This window comes from Lonchura striata, chromosome 3, assembly GCF_050655825.1.
Source record: "Lonchura striata isolate lonStrDom1 chromosome 3, ASM5065582v1, whole genome shotgun sequence".
Taxonomy (NCBI): domain Eukaryota; kingdom Metazoa; phylum Chordata; class Aves; order Passeriformes; family Estrildidae; genus Lonchura; species Lonchura striata.
The window spans coordinates 44,526,830-44,548,230 of record NC_140705.1 but is presented as its reverse complement, the minus strand read 5'-3'; the positions used below and the strand labels follow the sequence as shown (position 1 = coordinate 44,548,230).

At 35.9% G+C, this 21,401-nt stretch overlaps 1 protein-coding gene across 3 annotated transcripts in view; it reads right to left on the bottom strand.

Annotated features, from left to right (window-relative positions):
* The window catches only part of AFG1L (AFG1 like ATPase), a 64,123-nt gene that overhangs the window by 15,465 nt on the left and 27,257 nt on the right, over positions 1 to 21,401 (bottom strand). For all 3 annotated transcript variants that reach the window (XM_021553832.4, XM_085574956.1, XM_085574957.1), the window contains exons 8-10: positions 9,532 to 9,614; positions 5,987 to 6,057; positions 5,630 to 5,730 (exon numbers count right to left, since the gene is read on the bottom strand). In XM_021553832.4, coding sequence (XP_021409507.1) covers positions 5,630 to 5,730; positions 5,987 to 6,057; positions 9,532 to 9,614 — 255 coding nt within the window. The remainder of the gene's footprint in view (positions 1 to 5,629; positions 5,731 to 5,986; positions 6,058 to 9,531; positions 9,615 to 21,401) is intronic.

The following is a 21,401-nucleotide window of genomic DNA, read 5'->3' as shown; positions in this document are numbered from 1 at the left end:
CTTCTCCTTTGCTTCAAAGCAACCAAAATAGATCAGTATCCTCTCATCCATTTTTTTATTGTTGGTTTTCCACATGTTCACATAGCTAGTAAAGAAAAAAGCAGTGTATGCATTTGATATTAACTAACTTAGCTAAAACCTGGGATTATCCTCAGCTGGGAAACCAGGATTTACAAATCAATGCACACAATACCTTATCAAGTCAACTGCACGTCATATCAGCATTGCATACAATATATTCTCTGCATTTTAGTTTTTATAAACATTAATGGACAACCAGTAATTACCAGTATTTGATGCATTATTTTAGACAGAAATAACTTTATACTCTTGACATTAAAAAGTTTGATGCTAACACATGAAACAAGAATGAAATATTGTAATACCAGAAAGGTATCAACTCTTAACTCCCAAGGTATCCAGGTATTAATTAAAAAGCAGCTATTATGAAAATTCTACTTAAACTAGGAGATTTTATAAATAGTATAAAGCTATCAATTGATGATTTGCTATTTTCATCTATATGTACTAGCTGACATGTAATGAAATTGTGTTATATCAAAATGGAAAATGTTTCAATATTTCCCCTTAAAACAGAATTTTGATTTTACTTTAAAGGAAACTTAGGTGAAAATGAAGAGGCGTTACAGGCTGTTCATACAAAATACTGTATTACAGAAATCACTACATAATTACCTCAGAAATGTCAAACACATCTCCTTAATCCTACACCAGCAAATGCAGATTTTTAGGTCTGGATAATTATTCCTTGGAATGCACTGTAACAGTTACCCAAGACCAGACTAAAAGACAGATTCCAGCAATGAAGTGAAAGGAGAGTCACTTGATAAGCTAGTTTGCCAGCACAACAAAAGCATCTATCGTTTCACATGTTGATTCTGCAAAACTTACTATTTTTTCTGGAATGCTTAAGGGTAACGCATAGCCAAAGGAATCAATTACCAAGTTTTGGCTACAATGTTGTCCCCTCATGCTGCAATGATTACTGATACCCACGTGAGCAGCAGTATACAACAGCTGCAGAAAACTCAAAAAATACTACTGCAACTCCAAGATAATACTGTAACTTGTAAGTACTTCCATGATGCAGACCAGATATGTCAAATTTGGAAGAAAGGTTGCTTGGTATGAGGGAAATGTCCTATACACTTCCTGTGAAACCCCCCTCAAACCCAAAGAAGTTATAAGCCTTGGTAAAACTCAGTCTGAATTGACCGCACAGATTGATTGTAGTCAAAGAAGTATTGCCTACTCCCAGAAGTATGAGGGGGATAAGAGCTGGTTATTCCCTCAAGATGGATTGGGCACATTCACCTGCTGGCTGCTGAACTTGTTCACTGCATGTGCAGGGGCAGTGAGAGCTGCCAAGAGGCAACAGGGACCCTGACTCCCTCACATCCCTACTTTCAGGCACTTTAAAACCAGGAAAGATCCTGGGGTACTTCAAGTTCCTGCATTTTAGAGCTGCTAAGTCTAAAAATTAGTATATAGCTCAAACACAAAAGCCTCCTCCTGAAATGGCATCCAGTTTTGACCCAATACAAAGTAAAAGGAATCTGTGTCGGCTTACATGCAAAAAACCCCAACAAAACAAAACAAACTCTCAAAAAAACCCAAAAAACAAAAACAACCCAAAACTCCAACCCTTTCCCCAAAATATCAGTTCTGACAAGAGAAAAACTTCACACAGCATTCTTGTCTTCATTGCTCCTCCCCCATACACACAATACTCTGTATTTACAGCAAGTTTGTATTAGCATTTATACAATATTCAAAACTCCTGGGGAAAAAAAACCTGTTGTATCAGGCTTAGTAAAAAAATGTGTTAATTAGAAATGCTACAAACAAAACACCTTCAGCAATATTTCTTTTTATAGGTTAGTTAACTAACAGCAACCCATTTAACAAATACTTTAGACTGCATAATGCCGCTTTCCTAATAAGAACAGCATCTTCAAAACTCAACCCTTCCTATAAAGTCAGGGAGACTGGAAAATTAATTTAATTTCCATTCTTTAGTCATCCACTCTATGCATCCAGAATCAGCTTCTCCATTACCCTTCCTGGACTAAAATCTCACTAACAGCCTGCAGTTCCAACCATCATCATAAGCATGTGTGAATTTTACTTGTTTTTTAATACTTACGCATAGAGCATTTGCCTAGTGATGTGGAATTTCTCTTGCACTTTAACATTCATAAAAATAAAAAGCTAGTCAGAGATCTCAGCCTAGTTTTCCAGGACTCCCATGATACAAAATGTATTTGCAGGCTATTTTTAACATATGCTAACTATTTAGAGACTGAAAATTATTTCACTATCCTTTAGTAAAATGAATATTTCACTCTACTTCACCTAGAAAACTTATTCTTTGCCAAACCTTTTCCATTTTCCATATTGTTATCAAAAGTTCATCCATCTCCAGCTAAGAATAAGCCAGTAACATTTAGATAATCTAAAACATCAAAACTCCAATTTTACTTAAGTCTTTTATCTGACTAGACTTATTTTCCCATGACCTTTATTTAATAATTTTCCTGCACTTCATAACTAGTTGCCATTCATTCTGTATTATTTGATTCTGTGTCGACAGTGACACAGGAAATACTTCTACTATCTTCCTCCTCAGAGTCCCCCTTGGGTTTGTGTTGCTCCTTTTTTTTGTTGTTGTTTACACTTCCCTTTCCAGTTAGTCATACTTCCCTTTTGCTTTTGAAAATTACTCTTCCTGAACACTCAAATATGCAACTTCACTGTTTGGAATATATTTTGGTTTCATTAAATGTTAGAAAATTAAGATTATTCCTACACAACACAAACTTCTAGATTAATTCATCACTGTAAGCACCAACCAAATGACCTTGTACTGGATGTGGTACATTTTATGCTAGAAAATTATCATTTTCTGTTTTCTGGCTAATTACATTTCACATGTTCTTGTGTTTCATCTACAGTGTAACATACAATGGTGTATTTTCTTTATATGCTTCTTATAGCCAAGTGTTCAAGGAGCAATCCAACTCACATTCCATTTGCAACAGATCCCTATGAGTACTTGCCTTCTGGGTTTGTTAATTAGTAGGCTGATATGTACTCAAGAGCCTTGTATTAATTAACTTTAAGCCAGGTACCAGTACCTTCAGTGTTGCACACTGTTCTCCACCTCTTTTAGCCACTTTGTCTTTAAGTAGGCTGTAAGCACCCATTCTGTATTATTATTTTATGAATTGTCCCACAAGGTTTTGATAATAGCAATTATCCCTCATTTTCCCCCATTAATGAGAATTTCCCATTTATCATGCTTGTCACCACATCTTAAAACTGTTACAAAACCAACTGCAAATCTTATTTTCAATTCTGGTACAAGTTTAATGAGCTCCTACAACACCAGCTTTTAAATTTCTTTTATCTATCTGGAGGTTTTTCTTGAACTGTCAATTAAGCTTCACCCTGGCTGCAACAGGCTCCAGCAAGGAAGATTTCCTGCCCCATGTCCCTTCGTACCATCCCCCTTCCCATGGGATTCTGTCCCCTTGTCCTGCACAAAGAAATCTGCACACTTGCTCCAAACAAATCCAAAACATTCCCCTCCAGTATTTTCTTCTGTCAATCTTGCTTTTCATTACATCTTTTTCAGCTTTCTACTTTCCTTTTTTTAATAGCAGCACTTATGATGCCTGTCAACCTATCTACCATTTGGCTTCACAAGAAGTAGCAAATACCTTGTTGCTATGTCCCCTACAGATTTCTGCTTTATCCCTCCACAAATCACTCCCACTATTAGCAAGCTTACTGGAATATATATAAAAGATTTTATACTTCCTGTCATGGTGAATGTCTCCTCATTTATGGGTAATTTTTTTTGCTATAAACCACCAGTGCACTCTTCTGGATCCTCCCTGTATCTTCTGTGACATGAGTGGGAGCAATTTTCCTCTCTGACTGTTTAAAAAAGACACTGCATGTTTAACTTTTTCCATCAAAATTTAAAATAATTCATGGAAAAAAAAAAAAGAAGAGGGTTTAATGGGTTGACAGCTGCATTTTTCCTTTTTTGCAGTTTTTCTTTTAGCAGATTTTAATGGCAGGAGGTCATGCAAACAGAGCAATGGGGCAGGCAAGGTCCTAAATGCAGCTTATACTGAGTGAAATATTCTATCATTGCTATGAATCATTTCTAAAAGTTTACAGTAATGAAAGAAAAAAACACAGTGGAGGCAACTCTGGCCGTTCATCTAAATTAAACAGACAATTCTGAAGTTCATGACTATACTTTTCTGCCTACGAAGGGAGCACATTGATACCCCCTTACCAACATACTGATGTCATATTTATAAAGATACATCAGTGATCTGAAGAGAAAAATCAGTGATAACTGAGGAAGTTGTCAAAAGAAAACCATTTATTGTTTGCCATATTGTTTCAGCTTTAAGCAAATGATTTTGCTGTAAGAGACTATCATAACACATCTGCAGAAGGCATCTGAATTGAGACAGCAAGATTTCCTAAGTCCTGGGTGATTCATGTAAGAATTATCTGAACCTCAAATAATTCTTGAACAGGATGAGAACCTTCAGACCACTGACATGTAAACTAATTAGAGCACTTCTACTTAGAAGCAACTTATTATCACATTTAAGTATATAAGGCGTTTACTGGACTAAAGAATTGTACTAGTATTTGCTGACAGCATAGCTCCCCCATACTTTAAGAGGCACAAAGCAGTAAAAGTCTCAAAGCCTTTAGTGAAAAGCAAGTTATTCTACTCATGACACACCTCCACTCTTACAAATGGCTTATTAGTTTTGTCTGAAAACCAACAGTCGTAAACCTACAGTCTGAAACACAACCAGTGAAATTTCTGTCCAAATAGTTATCAACTCTGTAGCTGCAAGGAAATGAAAGCATAATGTTATCACCAAAAGACTGGTCACCATCCTGAATCAAAAGTGCTATTGGCCCAGTTTAGGGTTGTGATAATTTAACAGCAATTTCAGACATCAGTACAGAGATCACTGAAGCGCAGTGCAACTCCTGGGGAATTGTCTTCCAACCCACTGGAGGTCAAATACAAGGAGAACTTTTAAAGATTCACATCTCACACGTTTAGTATTTAGCAAAATCTGGCATATTTTGAGAAGGTCTGGGATTAAACATTCCTTATACATGCAGCTGAAACCAAAGCATAGGGACAGAGTGTTACTCTAGTGGTGCCAGGATCACTGCTCCTTTGCTTGAGTATCAAACTGAAACCCCAGATTATAAAAACAGTATTTGATTGCTATTTGCATATTGAGATGTTACCACCACTCATATACCAGCAGTAATGTTAGTCCAGGCATATATCATAGCAGGATTTTTGAAGATAATCTGTGATACACCTAAGAGTGAATTTACTATATCATGAAAAAGAAAATTAGTATGGCTCTTTTGAAGAAAGGGGTTTTTTCCTGTTAAGTTAAAAATATTTCTGTTAATCAAATTTTTTTTAAAAAAGCCTTTTTAATTTAATACAACTTGGGAAAATAGCAAGTTTGTGTGGTTTTAATTTTTTTTCAACTGTGAAAAGCCTGAGCATTAACTGATCTAGATTGGACTGGGTACTCACTCTGTCGCACAGCTCTTCAAACGTGAAGTCTGCAATGGTTCCACACGCTTTATTCAGCCTCAGCTCTCTGCCTTGCACTTTTAGAATCCTTGGTCTAGTTACTATGGGAACATGAACAAAGACTCAATCTTCTCTGGATAATTACTATAAAATTCATCTCTTACAGATAGGAAATGCATAGCTTCATGAATAATAGCACATGATTCAACACATAAATTAGACAAAATGCTGATACAATGACTGCCACTTGAGTGTGGCATCAACCCATATACAGCAATGGAACTTATTAATTGGTCAGTGGAGATTGGGCATTGTGTTCTAAATGTATTCTCTTTCAAGAGAAATTAACTTACGTACAATCATTTTGTTTCTGAGCCAGCTCATCAAACAACTTATCCATGACAGCCTCCACATCAGCTTCACTTGTGCTACAGTGAAAAGAATAATAGAATATGAAATTAATAACACTTGAAGCCAACATCAAACAGCTGCCTGAGCCTGCTTAGCTTTTTGCCCATAAAAAAAAGAGAACAGGATGTTATGCTCTAAATACAAACATTACATTTAGAATACACTTAAAAGTAGAGAATATTAACTCTCAGGTAGATGATTCTGCCTTATTTGCATACAGTGAAAGACTTCTGTGTTTTGAGCTGTTTCCAGTAATGAGGCAATACAGGCAGAGCAGACCCATTAACACTATGTGTACACAATGAGAAAAAAGGCTTCTGGCTCTATCTTGCATGCAAAATAAGAGCAAATAGACAAGGCAAGGCAAGGCAGTCAAGCACCTAAAGAAGTATCCTTTGAAATTTCTGAGAGGGGACTTTGTGAAATTAAATGCTGAAACAGATTTTTCTTTTTTTTTTTAATCTGGGGGGGGGGGGGGGGGGGGGCGGAGAAGCTGCTGTGTCAAGTCAACCTACTATATTGACCAAACAATTTGCAAAATTAAACTGTGAAATTAAAAATACCACTATCATCTCTACATTAGCAGTTTTAGCAGTTTCCCAACCCCTGTTCCTAATACTGCTTGGGAAAAGATCACCCACAGATGAAATGCAAAATGGTGAAATGCAAAATATCTGTGCTGATAGCTGAAGTAAAGTTTATATTCATCTTCTGGGCCACAGGAATTAAAAAATCAGTCCAATCAGAGAACTTTTTTTTTAGTCACTGAATAGGGTAGAGAGCAAATCTTTCCATGTTTTATTCTTAAAGATAGATAGATAGATAGATAGACAGACAGACAGGTAGGATTTCTAGCTGAGAATAGTAAATTAATGTTACAGTAGACAACAAACTAGAACTAGGATATATAATGTTTCACTGAAGTTTGTGTAAACTCTTTTGGTGTGAAATCTTACAGATCTTGATGCACTGAAGTCACACTGCTTCACACGACTACCAGCTTGTTAAACAAATACTCTCCTGCTCATTAAGGCCTTAAGCACCTTAAAAATTTTAACAGGAGAACTGAAGTAACTACTTTTGAGCTAAAGTTTAATGATGACAAACCTTGTAGATACAAAAAACTGGGGAAAAAAATTTAAAACCCACAAACTTATACAAGTGACATTTTGAAGATGTTAAAAACCTTTTCTGACTAGGAGGTTGCATAAAATTCTAGAAGTTTCTTTCAACATTGATACTGGTGTGATGCATTCCTCTGACAAAATGATAAATGAAAAAGAACAGACAACACCAGAAAAAAAAGGCCATAAAAGGTGGTAAAGAATGTGTGTATATGTGTATAAATATACATATATCTATACATCTGTATCTATCTCAGAGAGTATGTGCATGTGCATGCACATCAGTAACAGAAATTTCAACTGAAAGGCTACCAGAAGAGACAGGTGAGTATGATGCTATGGTGGATATTTGTACCTAATTGCCAAGACAGTTTGTTTTGAAAACAGACACCTGAGACTGAGATCGATGAAGTTGCTTTGATCAGGCATCTTGTAATGGTGTTACACTGCCTGCTCTCAGATTAGTATGAAACAGCTTTAAGTAACCCTCAGTTACATATTTTAAATGAAGACAGGACTGCACAACATATGAAGCATCAAGAGGATTCTTTAAAAAAAATGTGACAATGATACTATAGCCATTAATAGAAGAACATATACATGTTGAACAAGAACATTTTCTTTGGGGGACAAGACTGCTAATTAAATTTTAGAAATCTGTAGTAAAATACTGTACACAGTACCTTATTTTAAAACAAGCCAAACAAAAGGAATCCTCACATATTTAGCTAATTCTATAGGGTTGAAAGCTCCAATGAACCAGTTTGAATAGAACTGAATAGAAGAATCAATGTGATTCCTTCAGCAGAAGAAAGGACAAAGAAATAAGTACCTAATTCCATTGGCAGCTATGGGGTTTTTTTAATAATTCCCCCCCCACTGCTTCTTAATGATTTACACATCAGGTTCTGAAGGCAACCAACATCTTTCCAGTAAGAGAACGTAAGACAGAATTATTGCCAATCTCTGCCATTCACTTGATCAGAAGTTTTACAGAACACAATGAAATATTTTGGCTGGGTACTACTCCTGGAATTTGTATCTACTGCTTCTTCTCTGAGAGCTGATACCACAGGCATCATGTTTGGCCTATTACCTGCTAGAAACCACAACATCCTTTTCCTTTCTTCAGAATATGGACACTGAAAACAATGGGGCAAGTGCTCTCCACAAGTGTCCAACAGAGAGTCCCAGAGCGCAGCAGGCCCGGGGGCAGCACCGCCGGCAGGGACAGCAGCACTCAGAGCCAGGGCCGTGGTGAGCAACACTCGAGTGTCAGGGGTGGCTTCAAAAAGAGCTTCTGAGCAGGCGTGACAAAGCACTGAGCCAGTGCAGCCAGTCAAGAATACAGAACAAGAGCTACTTTCCTCAAGTTCATATAGCCACCGTTTAAGGATACAGAACTTGCAGTGGACCTGTTCTCCATATATGAAATTCTGTCACTTCCTTTCAAAAGCAGGAAGAGTTACCACTTGTAGTTCTACCAAGCAGTATTCCTCCTTCCAGACAAACACCTACAACATCTAACCTCATTAAAAAGTAGCATGGACATACTTCGTTTCAAACACGCATCACAGTGATGAAAATACCCCATCTGTCTTAATGGAAACATGATTTTTAAATCAGTATTTTAAAGATAGAACTGTTATAAATTTAATATTAAGCTATTGTAGTCTGCTTTGTTCAGGTTGTCATTGATTAAATAATATTACAAGAGAAAATACAAGACAGAAAAATGTTTGCATTGGAAAGGTTTCAAAGTATTAAAGGGGATGTTCCTATTAGGCAGATTTATGCTGGAAGCAGAAACACAACAGTGAATGTATTTTTAAAATATATTTATTTGCAAATATAAAGTGCTAAAGAAATTTTGTTATGATAAACAGAAACAATCTGTCAAAACAGAAGGTTGTTGGGTTTTTTAATCCACAGCACTGGAAACACCCAAAATTAAATAAATCCTTGTCACTGGATGTCTATAAATACTTAATTACTTAAATACAATAAGGATGTTCTTCTATTATAAGAGAATTGTGCAATCTCTTACAAGAGGATATTCATTACTTTCTAACCATCTGTCACTTCAGTTCTCCAAACACCACACCTCCCCAAAAAAATCTAATTAGCTTTTATTCAGTCACACATTAGAAATGATGCTAGTGTGGATACCAAAAATGTAGTTTAATGAAGTTAATATCAAGGCATAATGGAAAGCAGTTTGCTGAATAAAATGGACCAGAAGGCAAAGAAAGGAAAAGTCACACCCTACTGATTCTACTATACATTTTTCTTTTCCCATTGAATAGGAAATTATTGGCTAATAAGAAAGAAAAAAAAATGCTAATATAATATCATAGATAAACTTACAGGTAGTAAAGTTTTCCAGCAGCTGGAAGCACTCGTTTCCTGTAGTCTATTCCAGAGTCAAGCCGGACTGTGTTGCAGTATTTCTACAGAGACAAAAAAAATAAAAAAGCTTTCCTTGAGCCAAAGCTGTATTTACTACTGTCTGTGATACAGAGAAGACACACTGCTGTGATGAACCATCAGCATGAATAACATCTATAAAGCTGAAATTCAAGATCTAAAAGCTGAAGTCTCATTTGCAATTATCAAAGCAAAGAAATAAGCTGAAAATAACTCACATATGCAAAACAAAAAGGTCTATCACAAGTCCATCAATTAAAAAATTAATATAGATTAGAAGCACATGGAATAAAATGAGGGTGGATATTATTCATTTTCTCTAGGCACTCCTTTGTTGCAAAAATTATTTTCACATTAAAATATATACCTTTTGAAATACAAAATGAGAAGCACTATAAGTTTAATGGAACACAAATTCTAGCAACAAGTGAAACTACTTCTATGTTACAAGCTAAAAATAATTTTATCTTTTTCTTCTACTAAGAAGAGTAAAGATTTTATAATATAAAGATCAAAAGATCAAATACATGAACTACACCAAGTTTTGCTGCAAAATGGATGAGAGGGGAATAAACAAAGCTCTATATCTAAAAGACTTTATTTCATTTTTGCAATGTCTGAATTAACTCAGAAAAGGATTTTTTTTTGCTCTCCTTTAAACAACCTGTAGGATTCTAAGTGTGATACAGATGTCCCTGAGTAGTTACAACAATTGCTTCTGTTAGAAAACTTAAACCCAGCTGTACTAAAGGATGGTTTTTTTATTCAAGGCCTGAGGCTGACAGCAAAATTTTCACTACTGATAGTAAGATCAAGATTTTAACCCCCCACTCCAAGATAGGGAATAGCTCTGCTTATCTGTTATGACTACTTCCAACACTCACAACTTCTGTGTGTTATATATAGCAAGAAGCAAAAGAAGCTATAGAAGAAAGAGAGGAAAAGTTTTAGCATTTTAGAAAATACAGCTCTATCAACAATTTAATTAAAGCAATAAAACTTTTTTTTTAAATGTAATTCAACACCTGTAAAATTCTTCCATTTGCTAAAATCCACTAAATCAGTGTGCTTCTTCACTACATTATGAACTATTGGTTTATCTTTAATACTCTTGTTCAATGTTTCATATTCCATGTTTCAATTTTTCAAGGTCTCCTTGAGGCCATTCAAATAATTCAAATAAAAAATTGGAAATGTCAAACCTCAGTCAACTACATGTACCACAGGAAAAACATTTAGATAAACTACCATCAGTGATTTGAGGAACAATGGCCCTTTTGAACAAATGCATTGCATAGGACACAGATCACAAATATCTGCAGGAATTACTGTGATGACTCATTGCACTATTTTTTTCCCCTTGGCTATCAGTGAAAACTATATACCTACTTTAAACCTCCAACTTCTCTGCAAAGAGATACAGCTGAAGAAAGAAGGTAAAAAAATTCATCCTGAAAGTGCAGAATCCCAGAAAAATCCATGTATCTTTAATTCCACTAAGTGAAAAAGCCATGCTAATCAAATCATTATCTTGGACTAAGGCTACTACAAACAGAATAGCATTGGTGCTACAATATTATTATAATCTATTCCCTTTCTTTTTGTGAGAAATCACATAGAAAGAGAGTAACAAAGCAGAAGAAAAAAGTTCCAGAGGCATGTAATAAATAATATGCACAAGGAAGGGAGGATGTTTAAGCTTTTCTTCAGCATCATCTGGCAGCCAAGGTCAGAAGGAAGATTACTGAAATTTCACAGCAAAGCTAGTTCATTTAGCTTTTCTTTGCCAGCATCTTTTCACCTAATGGTTTTTTTTTCCATAAGTAACTTAAGTAACTTATTTTTCCATAAGTAACTTAAGTACTATTTTCTTTAAGTTGGTAGGGGAAAAACACTGCAGATTACTACTACAGCTTTGAGGACTATGAAATTACTTAGATTAACTTTAGATACTTGGAAATTTAGTAATGCTGTTAATGATTATGGTTTGTTTTTTTCCTCAAAACAAAAGTTGGAATCTTTAATGAATTCAGCCTCATCTCTTTGGCCTTCAAGTCAGATTTATAAACTCTACTGCTCCCTCAGGGTGTTCTGCACAGTGAAAAGTGAACACAGGCCCATATATACTTAGAGCATTCCATGACTATGGTAGGGCTGAAAGAACAAAAGCACACCTGAACACTTTAGCTGGTGTAAATTTGTTCCCTGGTATTTACAGTGGTGCTGGAGGCTCAGCTGCCAATGACAAGCAAGTGTCCTGTGCACTCAGATACAGACTTGTATTGCGCCATATTATGCAGGTCACTGCAGCTTGATGAAATACAAATAGGTGCCCAGTGCTACATTGTTTTAGTCCACTTGTGTTCCACTTACAAACTTGTCACACCTTACATGCACCGACAGCTTTTATGACTCCATGACATTACACTGAATGAGTTTCGGAGGTAAGAACCTTGGAACTGAAGATGTAAATACCACTAATATAGCTAAAGAGAAGATGCCTTTTTCTTTTTCTTTTCCTTTTTTTTTTTTTTTTTTTTTTTTAATTTCCTTCTCTTTTCTCTGTCTTTGAAGTAATAAGTATTATCACTCTTCAGGAAAAACTACTATCATTAGTGACTCTAGTTAAAAAGAACTTGTTTGTTCAAAAGTTATGTATGCTTTTGGACCCTTTTTAAAATACAAACATTGCCTAACAGAGATATTTCCTCCCCTATAAGCTTTGCTTGTTTCTGCAATGATGTACAATTTTTAATTCCAATATGATACCAACATGATGTAGTTTTTTTTCAAAAAAACCTGTTAGATGTAAGACCTTTCAGCCAAAAATGCAATAGAAGAATCCTCTTCAGAGATCTATAAAATACAGTTAATACAGTCCTAGTGATTTTTTTGCTTCCTTAGAAGGCGAAAGTCAACTGAACCAAATGTAAACAACGTGAAAAAACAGAATTCAGATGTACAGCAATTTTCTGTAATACACAGTGTAAGCACAAAAGCAGAGGACAGCTAACAGGAACTGAGAAATACTTAGTCCTTTTGAAAATATTTGGCATTTTACTCCTTGGAAGTTCCTGAATAATTGACATGTTTGGTCTCTCCAGACTGATGGTCAATTCAGGAAGGTACTCTGGCCACCTAGAGATCCCATTCTAAATACAAATAAAAGAGACATAGGAATTTCCTAACCCTTCTACAGGTTCAGGTGTCTATCCATACTCATTGCTAATTATTTTCACTGAGACACTTCAAAGCTCATCCATACTTATTGTGTTAAGCAACTGTATGAATATACATAAAATGAACAGCTCCTGACATTCAACACAAACATCACCATCTGAATCACAACATGCTCTCAGAAACATGAGAGCTCCCTTTAAGACATGATTCCTGCAGTTAGATTATAAGCTTTGCAGGGCAGGGACAACTTTTCCTTATGTAAATATATGACAGAGTACAGATCCATAGGTGCTAATGGAAAATAACATAACAAAAAAAAAAAGCCCAAACCACCAAACAGAAGTTGGAAATGTTATTTACAGAAACTGAGCTCTGTACACTAGAGGAGAGAAAAGGTGGGACAGCAGCAGCAAACCAAAGGGCAGTAGTAGGAGGATGGCTTGCACTGACAATAACACCACCATCTCTTCTCCAAGTTAAGACTGTACCCTTGGAGGTAGCTCTAAAGGGAGATGCAGCACATAGTTTTAAATTTTCAAATTTAATTTTGGGCTAAACTCCTTTCAAAATAAAATACTTAATATTGAAGCTACAGTCAGTCTAGTGGAACCATCCACAGTTTCCAACAGATTTTCTATTGTATTGAGATATTTAAAGTATGACTTACCCTATTCAATTCAAATGCATAAAATTATTTAGCAATACAATTTACTTTGAAGTAATTTATGTATTTAGGTATACAAAGACCAAATACCATTACAGAATTGAAAATGCAATTAGTTAAGTTAAAAATGCAGTGTAAATATAGTCTCATTCCCACTGAGTGGCACAAAAAGATTTTATTCCAAAAGGAAAACAAAAAAAAGGTAAAGCCTCATGGCTCAACTCAAGACATAACACTTAAAACAACTACCTTTAGACAGAATAGATAAAATTAGACTGTCAATAGACCTACTGTAGAGAGTTATTAAATGCAGACTAAAAAATACTTTTTTTCCAGTAATCACCTCTGATATTCCTTTATTGCTGCAATCAAGAATGGTAGCTATTAAAATGGTTAACTGCTCAAGAAATTAAAGCACACAACAGGACAGATTATTATGAAGAAAGAAACTTCAGAAAATTTCAAAAGGTAATCCAGGTTAGCTGGATAACCTGCAAGTTCTCAAGACATATGTCACACGTGTCTCCCCTGTGTCACAAAAAGCCCTGAAATGCTATGGATGGCCTTGTGGTCCACAATGAACACTGCACTAAGTATCATGTGCTCTCTGAGCTCACATATTCTGATCAGCTTGTAGCACTTGATAATGCAGGTGACTAGATATTTCTTAACCTTGAAGATCACCCGAAGTCCACCTAGTTACCATTCTCTGCTCTGAATTTTAATTGTCTTAAAACAAAAAAAAACAACATATAAATTATACTATTAGACCATAAGAATAGACAAACAAATCACCCCGCAATTCTAATCAGCAGCCAAAGAATTAACTTGAGTGCTCAGATTAGCACTTAGCTGCCAAACCCACCCATCTGAGGACCTCCAGAGAAGGTGTAGGGGAACAGAGATACAAGAGTGCTTCAATTTAGAAGGATCATCATCTTAATTCCCACACACGCTGAGTTTCCACAGCCTTTCACGCCTGGCTCAAACCAGACACTTGGAAAATGCAGTGGCAGCCCTGCAGTAGCAAAAGCTCATTTTCCAAATGAGCAAGGAAGACTATAGTTCTACCCCCAAGCAGGCAAAGCTGCACAATTCATAGTCTTGGCCTCTGAACAAGCCCATTAGAACACCTACTATTAGTAACCATGCCTATCTAAGAAGTGCAACTTCAAGCCACTCTTTCTGAGGAAAAGGAATCACAATTTTCACATAGATCTCATCCTCCTTTTCAAATGCATCCTCTGACTTGGTCTCCATTTACAATACACAGGATCACTAATACTCCTTTCCCCCAGAAAAACAGAAAATAATTAGATTGTTCATTTGCAACCATTCTTCTCATACATTTACATTCAGCCTAAGATGTTCTCCCACATCACACAGCATGTAGACATGTGATGAGAGTTACCAACTAGCAGAGAAAGAGTTCCAGGTAAACAAAGCTCACTAGACTTAACCATTTTTATTTTTCATTATTTGACTCCATATAGTGTTACATTATCAACTAGAATATTATTTCTTCCTTAAGCAATTTCAAGAAAAGGTTTTTCCATCCAAAGGATACCATTACAACTGGCATTCTCTAGAACTATGGTAGAACAAGAACCATCTTAAGCAAAAACGTAATAAGTAATGAAAAAAAATATTGCTGATATACAAAGCATACCCACAGGTTTTTAATTCACTGTACTCTCAAAATCACCAGTAAGTGACAGTCACCAGAATGTGAAATTTCAGAATGTGAATCTGGTCTAGCTCATTAGCTGGACAGGTCTGTCCACAGCGTGCTGAGATAAGCGTACAAGGGTAAGTGCAGTTTCCTCTCTGGTGCAGCTGAAGGAGATCAACCAGACTGTCAGTCATGAGCAGGCATAGTACAGGTGAAGTACCTTCAAAGGGCTGCTCCTTTTCTTCTTTTGCCTTACTTGAAAACAAAAAAAGCACAAAAAAGCACAAAAGAAAAAAAAAAAAAAGGAAATGGATCAAGTCTGTAACACTCCTAACTTTCTGCTCCACTAATCCATGGAACTGAGATGTTCAGGGAGAGGAGGAAGGAGAAAGGGAAACACCAGGTATTTGGTGGTGAAGAGAAACCTGGTCTAAGCATCACTGGATGTACATATAGTTTTTGTCTCCTTGTTCAGATGTTGTTGAAACAGTAGACTTTAAAGAAAATGTCAATGAATCTTCCTAAGCACTATACATGACCTCTGGGGTAATTAGCAATCATTCAAAAGCAACAAGACTAAAGTGTTCTATTCTTTATTACTGTCAGCTCTTTTCTTGATCAGCATTTTAATAAAGATGGTTCATTGCTAAGACAGTTTCATGAATCAGTCATAATTACATTCTGACATGCAGTGAATAGTAAAGCAAAACTAAGTATCACTTCATCAACCTTTCTAACCTTTGTGCAAGTATTAACTGTAAATAATTTTTACACAATCTTACAACAGAAAATCTGCATATTTCTTAGCTTTGTACATACTCTACCCTAACTAAATTTCCTGTGACCTATACCTGAAAAAAACCCCCCAACATTACAATCACGAATAATTACTTATCTGGCATGGTATTCAGGTACTGCCTTTCACAGACCAAATTAACTTCAAGTAGAAAAGGCTATTTGCTCTACAAAATAGTGCAATGCTGTACAGGGTTAACTAAGGGGTTTTTTACAGTCTTTTCCCCTATATACTTCTGCAGTAATGAAATACAGGAAATTGTTTCAATAGCCTCAGATACTTCATGTTTATCCCAATTGCAAACACTGTTACAAAACTAAACAAAAAAAAATTTAAAAAACAAAAAAAAACCCCGAAGAACCACATGAACAAATTTAGAGGAAAACTTCCTAAATGCCATCCAAGAAACCTGTACAGTATCAGGAAAAGTAATCAGTCTCAAGTTGATTTGGGATAACAAACATTTTGCTTGGAATTATTTTTCAGTGGACTTAGAGCAAAAATATCTGGGAAAATAAATGCTGCCAAATGTAACTTTTTCAATCAATTTTTTTCTTACACTTGGGACAAGAACATTTAAACTTAAAAACTGAAGAGTTTAGCAGAGATAAATTGAGAGGCAAAATTCATTCAGTGGAAGTTGCACAAGTTTACATTACAGCCTTCAAAACTTTAACAACTAAGAAACCCCACCATTCTTGCTACCACAAGGAACATACGATCTATTGTACAACTTTTCAATAACTTATTTTAATGTCTAGCTACAAATCAGCTACCCCCTAAGAAGAGGAAAAATAGACAATTAACTTGTAAAATAATGGTGCATGAATATAAAGAGAGACTCTTAAAATGTACTGTTCTGTGAATAGTATTTCAGATATTCAAACAAAAGTGAAAGAATTCAGGAGGTACAGATGTGGCTGTGCCAGCTCAGAGACAAGTAGCCTCTCCTTTTTCCAGTCAGGGAACATAAGAATGGCAGAGTAAACTTCCATGCACTAAGAATTACACTGAACAGTGCTCCTCATTTCACATCACTGTGGAAAAAATTTTGCTTGCAGAATAAGAATAAATACAAAAGAAAAAAAACCCACCTGCAAACCACAAATCACTGCAAAACACCCAGTTTTGCTAAAGAACCACTAATGACTGTAACTTTCAATCTCCTAATAAGCAAGCTGTGGTGTTCTGTGAGAAACAAACACCAAGAGTTCACACTGAATTTATAACATGATGTTTCCTAAGCTAAGGGTCAAATTCATCCCAATACATGTACTTTACTGGAATTATACCCTGGACGATGTTATTTATCTAGATTTCTTTTATGCTGTTGTTTTTCTTTTTAACATTTGATTTGTATTTCTTTTCTCCAGTATTAGCCTTTGCTCCTGCCAGAACTGTTGGCAGGCAGGAAAAAAAAAAAAAAAAAAAGGAAAGGAAAAAAAAAAGTAGTCATGATTTACGAAACCGAATTTCCCAGATAATAATAATAAAAAAAGCGATTAAGATCTAAACAAAGGCTAAAGATGGCTTACGCTTAGCTCTGATGAGGTCCACTACCTCATTACCCACAACTGAAAACTTCTGATGCATTTTGTTTCAAGGGAATCCAAAAGTCCTTGCTGTAAAGCAGGCTGGGGGGTGCAGGGTCCATTCACTCTTTCTGTATCACAACCATTATGTAAGAAGTATAAAACACTGCCTTTATGCTGCCAAACCACAATGACTCCTCTCACATCAAAGGGTTTTTGCCACTAGGGTTTTTTTTTCTCTGAAATTTATTCAAGCCAAGGGCAGGGAGACAACAATTCATACACACTAATTACACCTAATTATCTATTCCTTTTTTTTTCCCCCTTTCCACCAGCTTCGGTCAGTGTTATTTGCTATCTGGGTTTCTCACAACCTCCCCTTGCCCTGTCCATCCAACTCAACAGCAAAGTCTTTGAAGAAAACAGTTGTGGCTTCTTAGAATTTTAACAATATAAGGTTCAACTCAAATTAAATTATTCTATTATTAGTTTTGACACATTTATGTGTTAAATATGAAGGCCTCTTGGTTAATTTGGCAAATTCCTCACATCTCTTCACAACTAGAATTGCTGGTAACACCCTCTCTTGTAGGAGCTTCTCCTCATGCTTTCTTTTCATGATCTAAATGAAATGTTTATTGGATTAAAGTTCTTCTCTGCAGACCTCCACGGTGGCCTGTGACAAAGAGCTTAAAAGCTTTATTAATTGGCTTGGGCTTTTCAGGGGGAGGTAGGACCTCATTTCACATTACATCACAAGCAAACAGAACTGCCACGTGTAATTAGACTAATTTACCCTGATACAGCAGGAATCAACTATTTCATATCTATGATGTGCTTTCATTTACTCATTTTAATCAAGAAGCAAACAAAATAAGAAAGCTCAGGAGATCCTAACAATTTAAGAAAGGGAGAAGACAGGATACCTGGAACAGAGTTACAGAAGCAACTATTTAATCCTAAGATAAAGTTTCGATCTGCATCTAAATAAACTGTCTAGGAGAAAGTGTCTAAGACAGATATAAAAAGTAAACAAACTGAACAATTCATCCCTGAGAACACAATAAAGCAATAGGTACATTATAAAATATTGTAACAGGTACATGCTCTGAACTAGAGAATACAAGTAAGATTTGTGTTTAAATTTAACACACACACAGAGGCTTAGAAGGCTGGATGCAGAAGGAATCGTTAGCTTCTCATCTGACACCTTGCTTTCTATATACAACATTTTTTTACTTGATAGTCTCTCAAATTTACCAAAGTAAGATTTCCCAGAAATTATACTGAGGTTCAAAAATACTTGCAGCACAAAATACTTGCAATCATGCTGTATTTCCTATTTTTATTTTTTCTATGTTTAATTAGGTACACTTCACAAAAGATGAGCACTTCTATTACTTGCACAGAGAGAGAACAAGAACAAATGCTCCTTCTACTTAGGAGTTTGCTTGGTTACATACTAAGAAGGGAAACAAAAGGCCCAACATCTTCAGTAATGAAAAAGTCAATTGATAGGCGAAGCCATCACAATATCAAAGGCTTAATCCCTGCAATTCTGACTCAGGTGACAGTTCACAGGGGTCAGAGTGGCTGACACTGACCTCAAAAGCAGGTTTTAACTATTCAACATACTGAAAGCTGCTGGGCTATCACACCATTAGACTGGAACAAACTGACAAATCAATTTCATCAAGGAGATGACTTTTTTGGGAGAGGGGGGAGGAGAGAGGCAGATCCGCCACTCAACAAATCCCTGCATTTCTCACACAGGTGGTTGGACAAAAGCTGACTGCATCATCAAAGACATTTTATATCTACCAAATGCCTTTGTACAAAACTAACTCCCACAATTTCCTTAGGGGTAGCTCTAAATCTTTTTAAAGCAAGTATTTTTCACATTCTCATAGTAAGCTATTGAAAACTGAAAATGCTTTTAAATTCCTCAGTTTCTTGCTTTGTAGGAAAGGGTATACTTTAATTAAAATCACAGCCAGCAACATTCTAAATAAATAATCATTAAGTGATTTCAAGAAAGACAGGGCAAAACTGTGTATAAATAATGCATTGCTTTCTATTTGAGAGGAGTGTACAATGTTTACTTATGGTTAAAAGTAATTTTAACCAAATAGTTTTAAAACAAATAATTATTTGCTGCTTAATAGTAGAAGAAAAAAAAAGAGAAAAAAAGACGTTGAAAGTAATTTCATGTCCTACTGACAATAGATTTCTGAGGCTGATTCCTCCCCTTTACTCAAAGCAAAATGCAGGCAGCCAAAGACAAATATTTTCTTCTAAAATTGGGCCTTTTAAAGTTATTTTCAGACTAAGAAGGGTCCTAAAACTTTTTGACTTTCACTTAAAATTTAGACTAGTGCTAGTCTACTGCATGAAGAAAACCTGACAAAACACAAAATATACTTGGTACTTCAACACAGCTTGACATTTTGAAGCTTCATGCTACTCTTTCACAAAACCTTTGGAATCTCAAGAACTGCTCACTCAAATTACAGACTCTACACAACAAATTATTTGAGGAGCTTTCCTTCCTGATTTTTCAAAGAATTGAACTAGCCACTGAATTAGAGTTAGGATTTCAGAACGGTTAAGGGTTGATGTAAATGTCTTCATTAAATGTCTGCCAAAATTACTGCCAAAACACTAAATTAAAGCATGCTTTCTTTTGCTGTTTTTTCCCAAGAGCCTCACATAATATCTTACATCAAATTGTTAAAGATTAGCACAATGTTGATATGCTGGGGGGCAGGAAGGCTCTGCAGAGGGATCCTGACAGGCTGAATCCACGGGCCAAGGCCAGTGGTGTGAGGTTCAACAAGGCCAAGTGCTGGGTCCTGCACTTGGCTCCCAACAAACCCAGGCAGCGCTACAGGCAACAGAATGGCTGGAAAGCTCCACAGCAAAAAAGGACCTGGGATTAAAATTTCTCCACCAAAAGGATTTGTCAAGCATTGGAACAGACTACCAAAGGAAGCAAGACACCATCCCCGGAGGAAAGACAATGCAGATGTGACAGACCTGGGGATATGGTTTAGTGGTGGACTTGGCAGTGAGGGCTTAACAGCTGGACTCAACAGAATTCAAGGTCTTTTCCAATCTTAACAATTCTGTGATTCCAAGATACATAGCTTTATTTGTAAATCAGCTTTAAAACATTTAGAAACTTCGTATATTTCTTTTAGGTTGAGAGTAACAATTTTTGGAGTGTTTCTGCTCTCTGCATTTGAACAAAGTAATTGTGAGCAATCAACAGTTTTCTCAAGAACAGTCTTAAAAAAAAAAAAATCACATAGGAATTCCACACACTTTAAATTGCTCAGCAAGAGATACTGTGAGATTAAAAACTCAATCAGAAGAGACTGAATCAAATTACAATTATAGAATTAAAAGATTTTTCTTCCTAATACTTCTTTTCTCTGTAAAGCTCTATCTTTGTAAAATTTCATGGATTGAAGAAGCACTCTTATCTGTTGCAGAAACTAAACTCTTTCTTATGGAATACTGTGTCCCAAAGAATCTTAGCCACAACAATGAACTGATCAATTCAAAGTCTTCTCCTGTTTATAAAGCTTTGAGTTACAGGATTAAAGAATAGCTGAAAAAAATACATCTCAAACTATTTAATATTTCAAAAGAACACTGGCATAAGATCAGAATTGAACAGGGAGTGCACATAGGGCAAAGAAAGCTGCCTGTGGTGTTACTGAGCCACCCAATGACACAGACCTGGGGCTTTTACATAGCTACCACCCGTAGGATCTGAAGCTTTCATGTGGCTCTAAAAATTGGAACTTTTCAGTTGCAACCTCACATAATAGTCATTTGGCACAGTAATCTACCACCTAGAAAGACAACATGGACAAACTTTGGAAGATAACTGTATCTTCCCTAGAGTGCTATTTCACCCCTTTGCTTATTCCATGGAAACTGGTTTACAGTTATCATTGT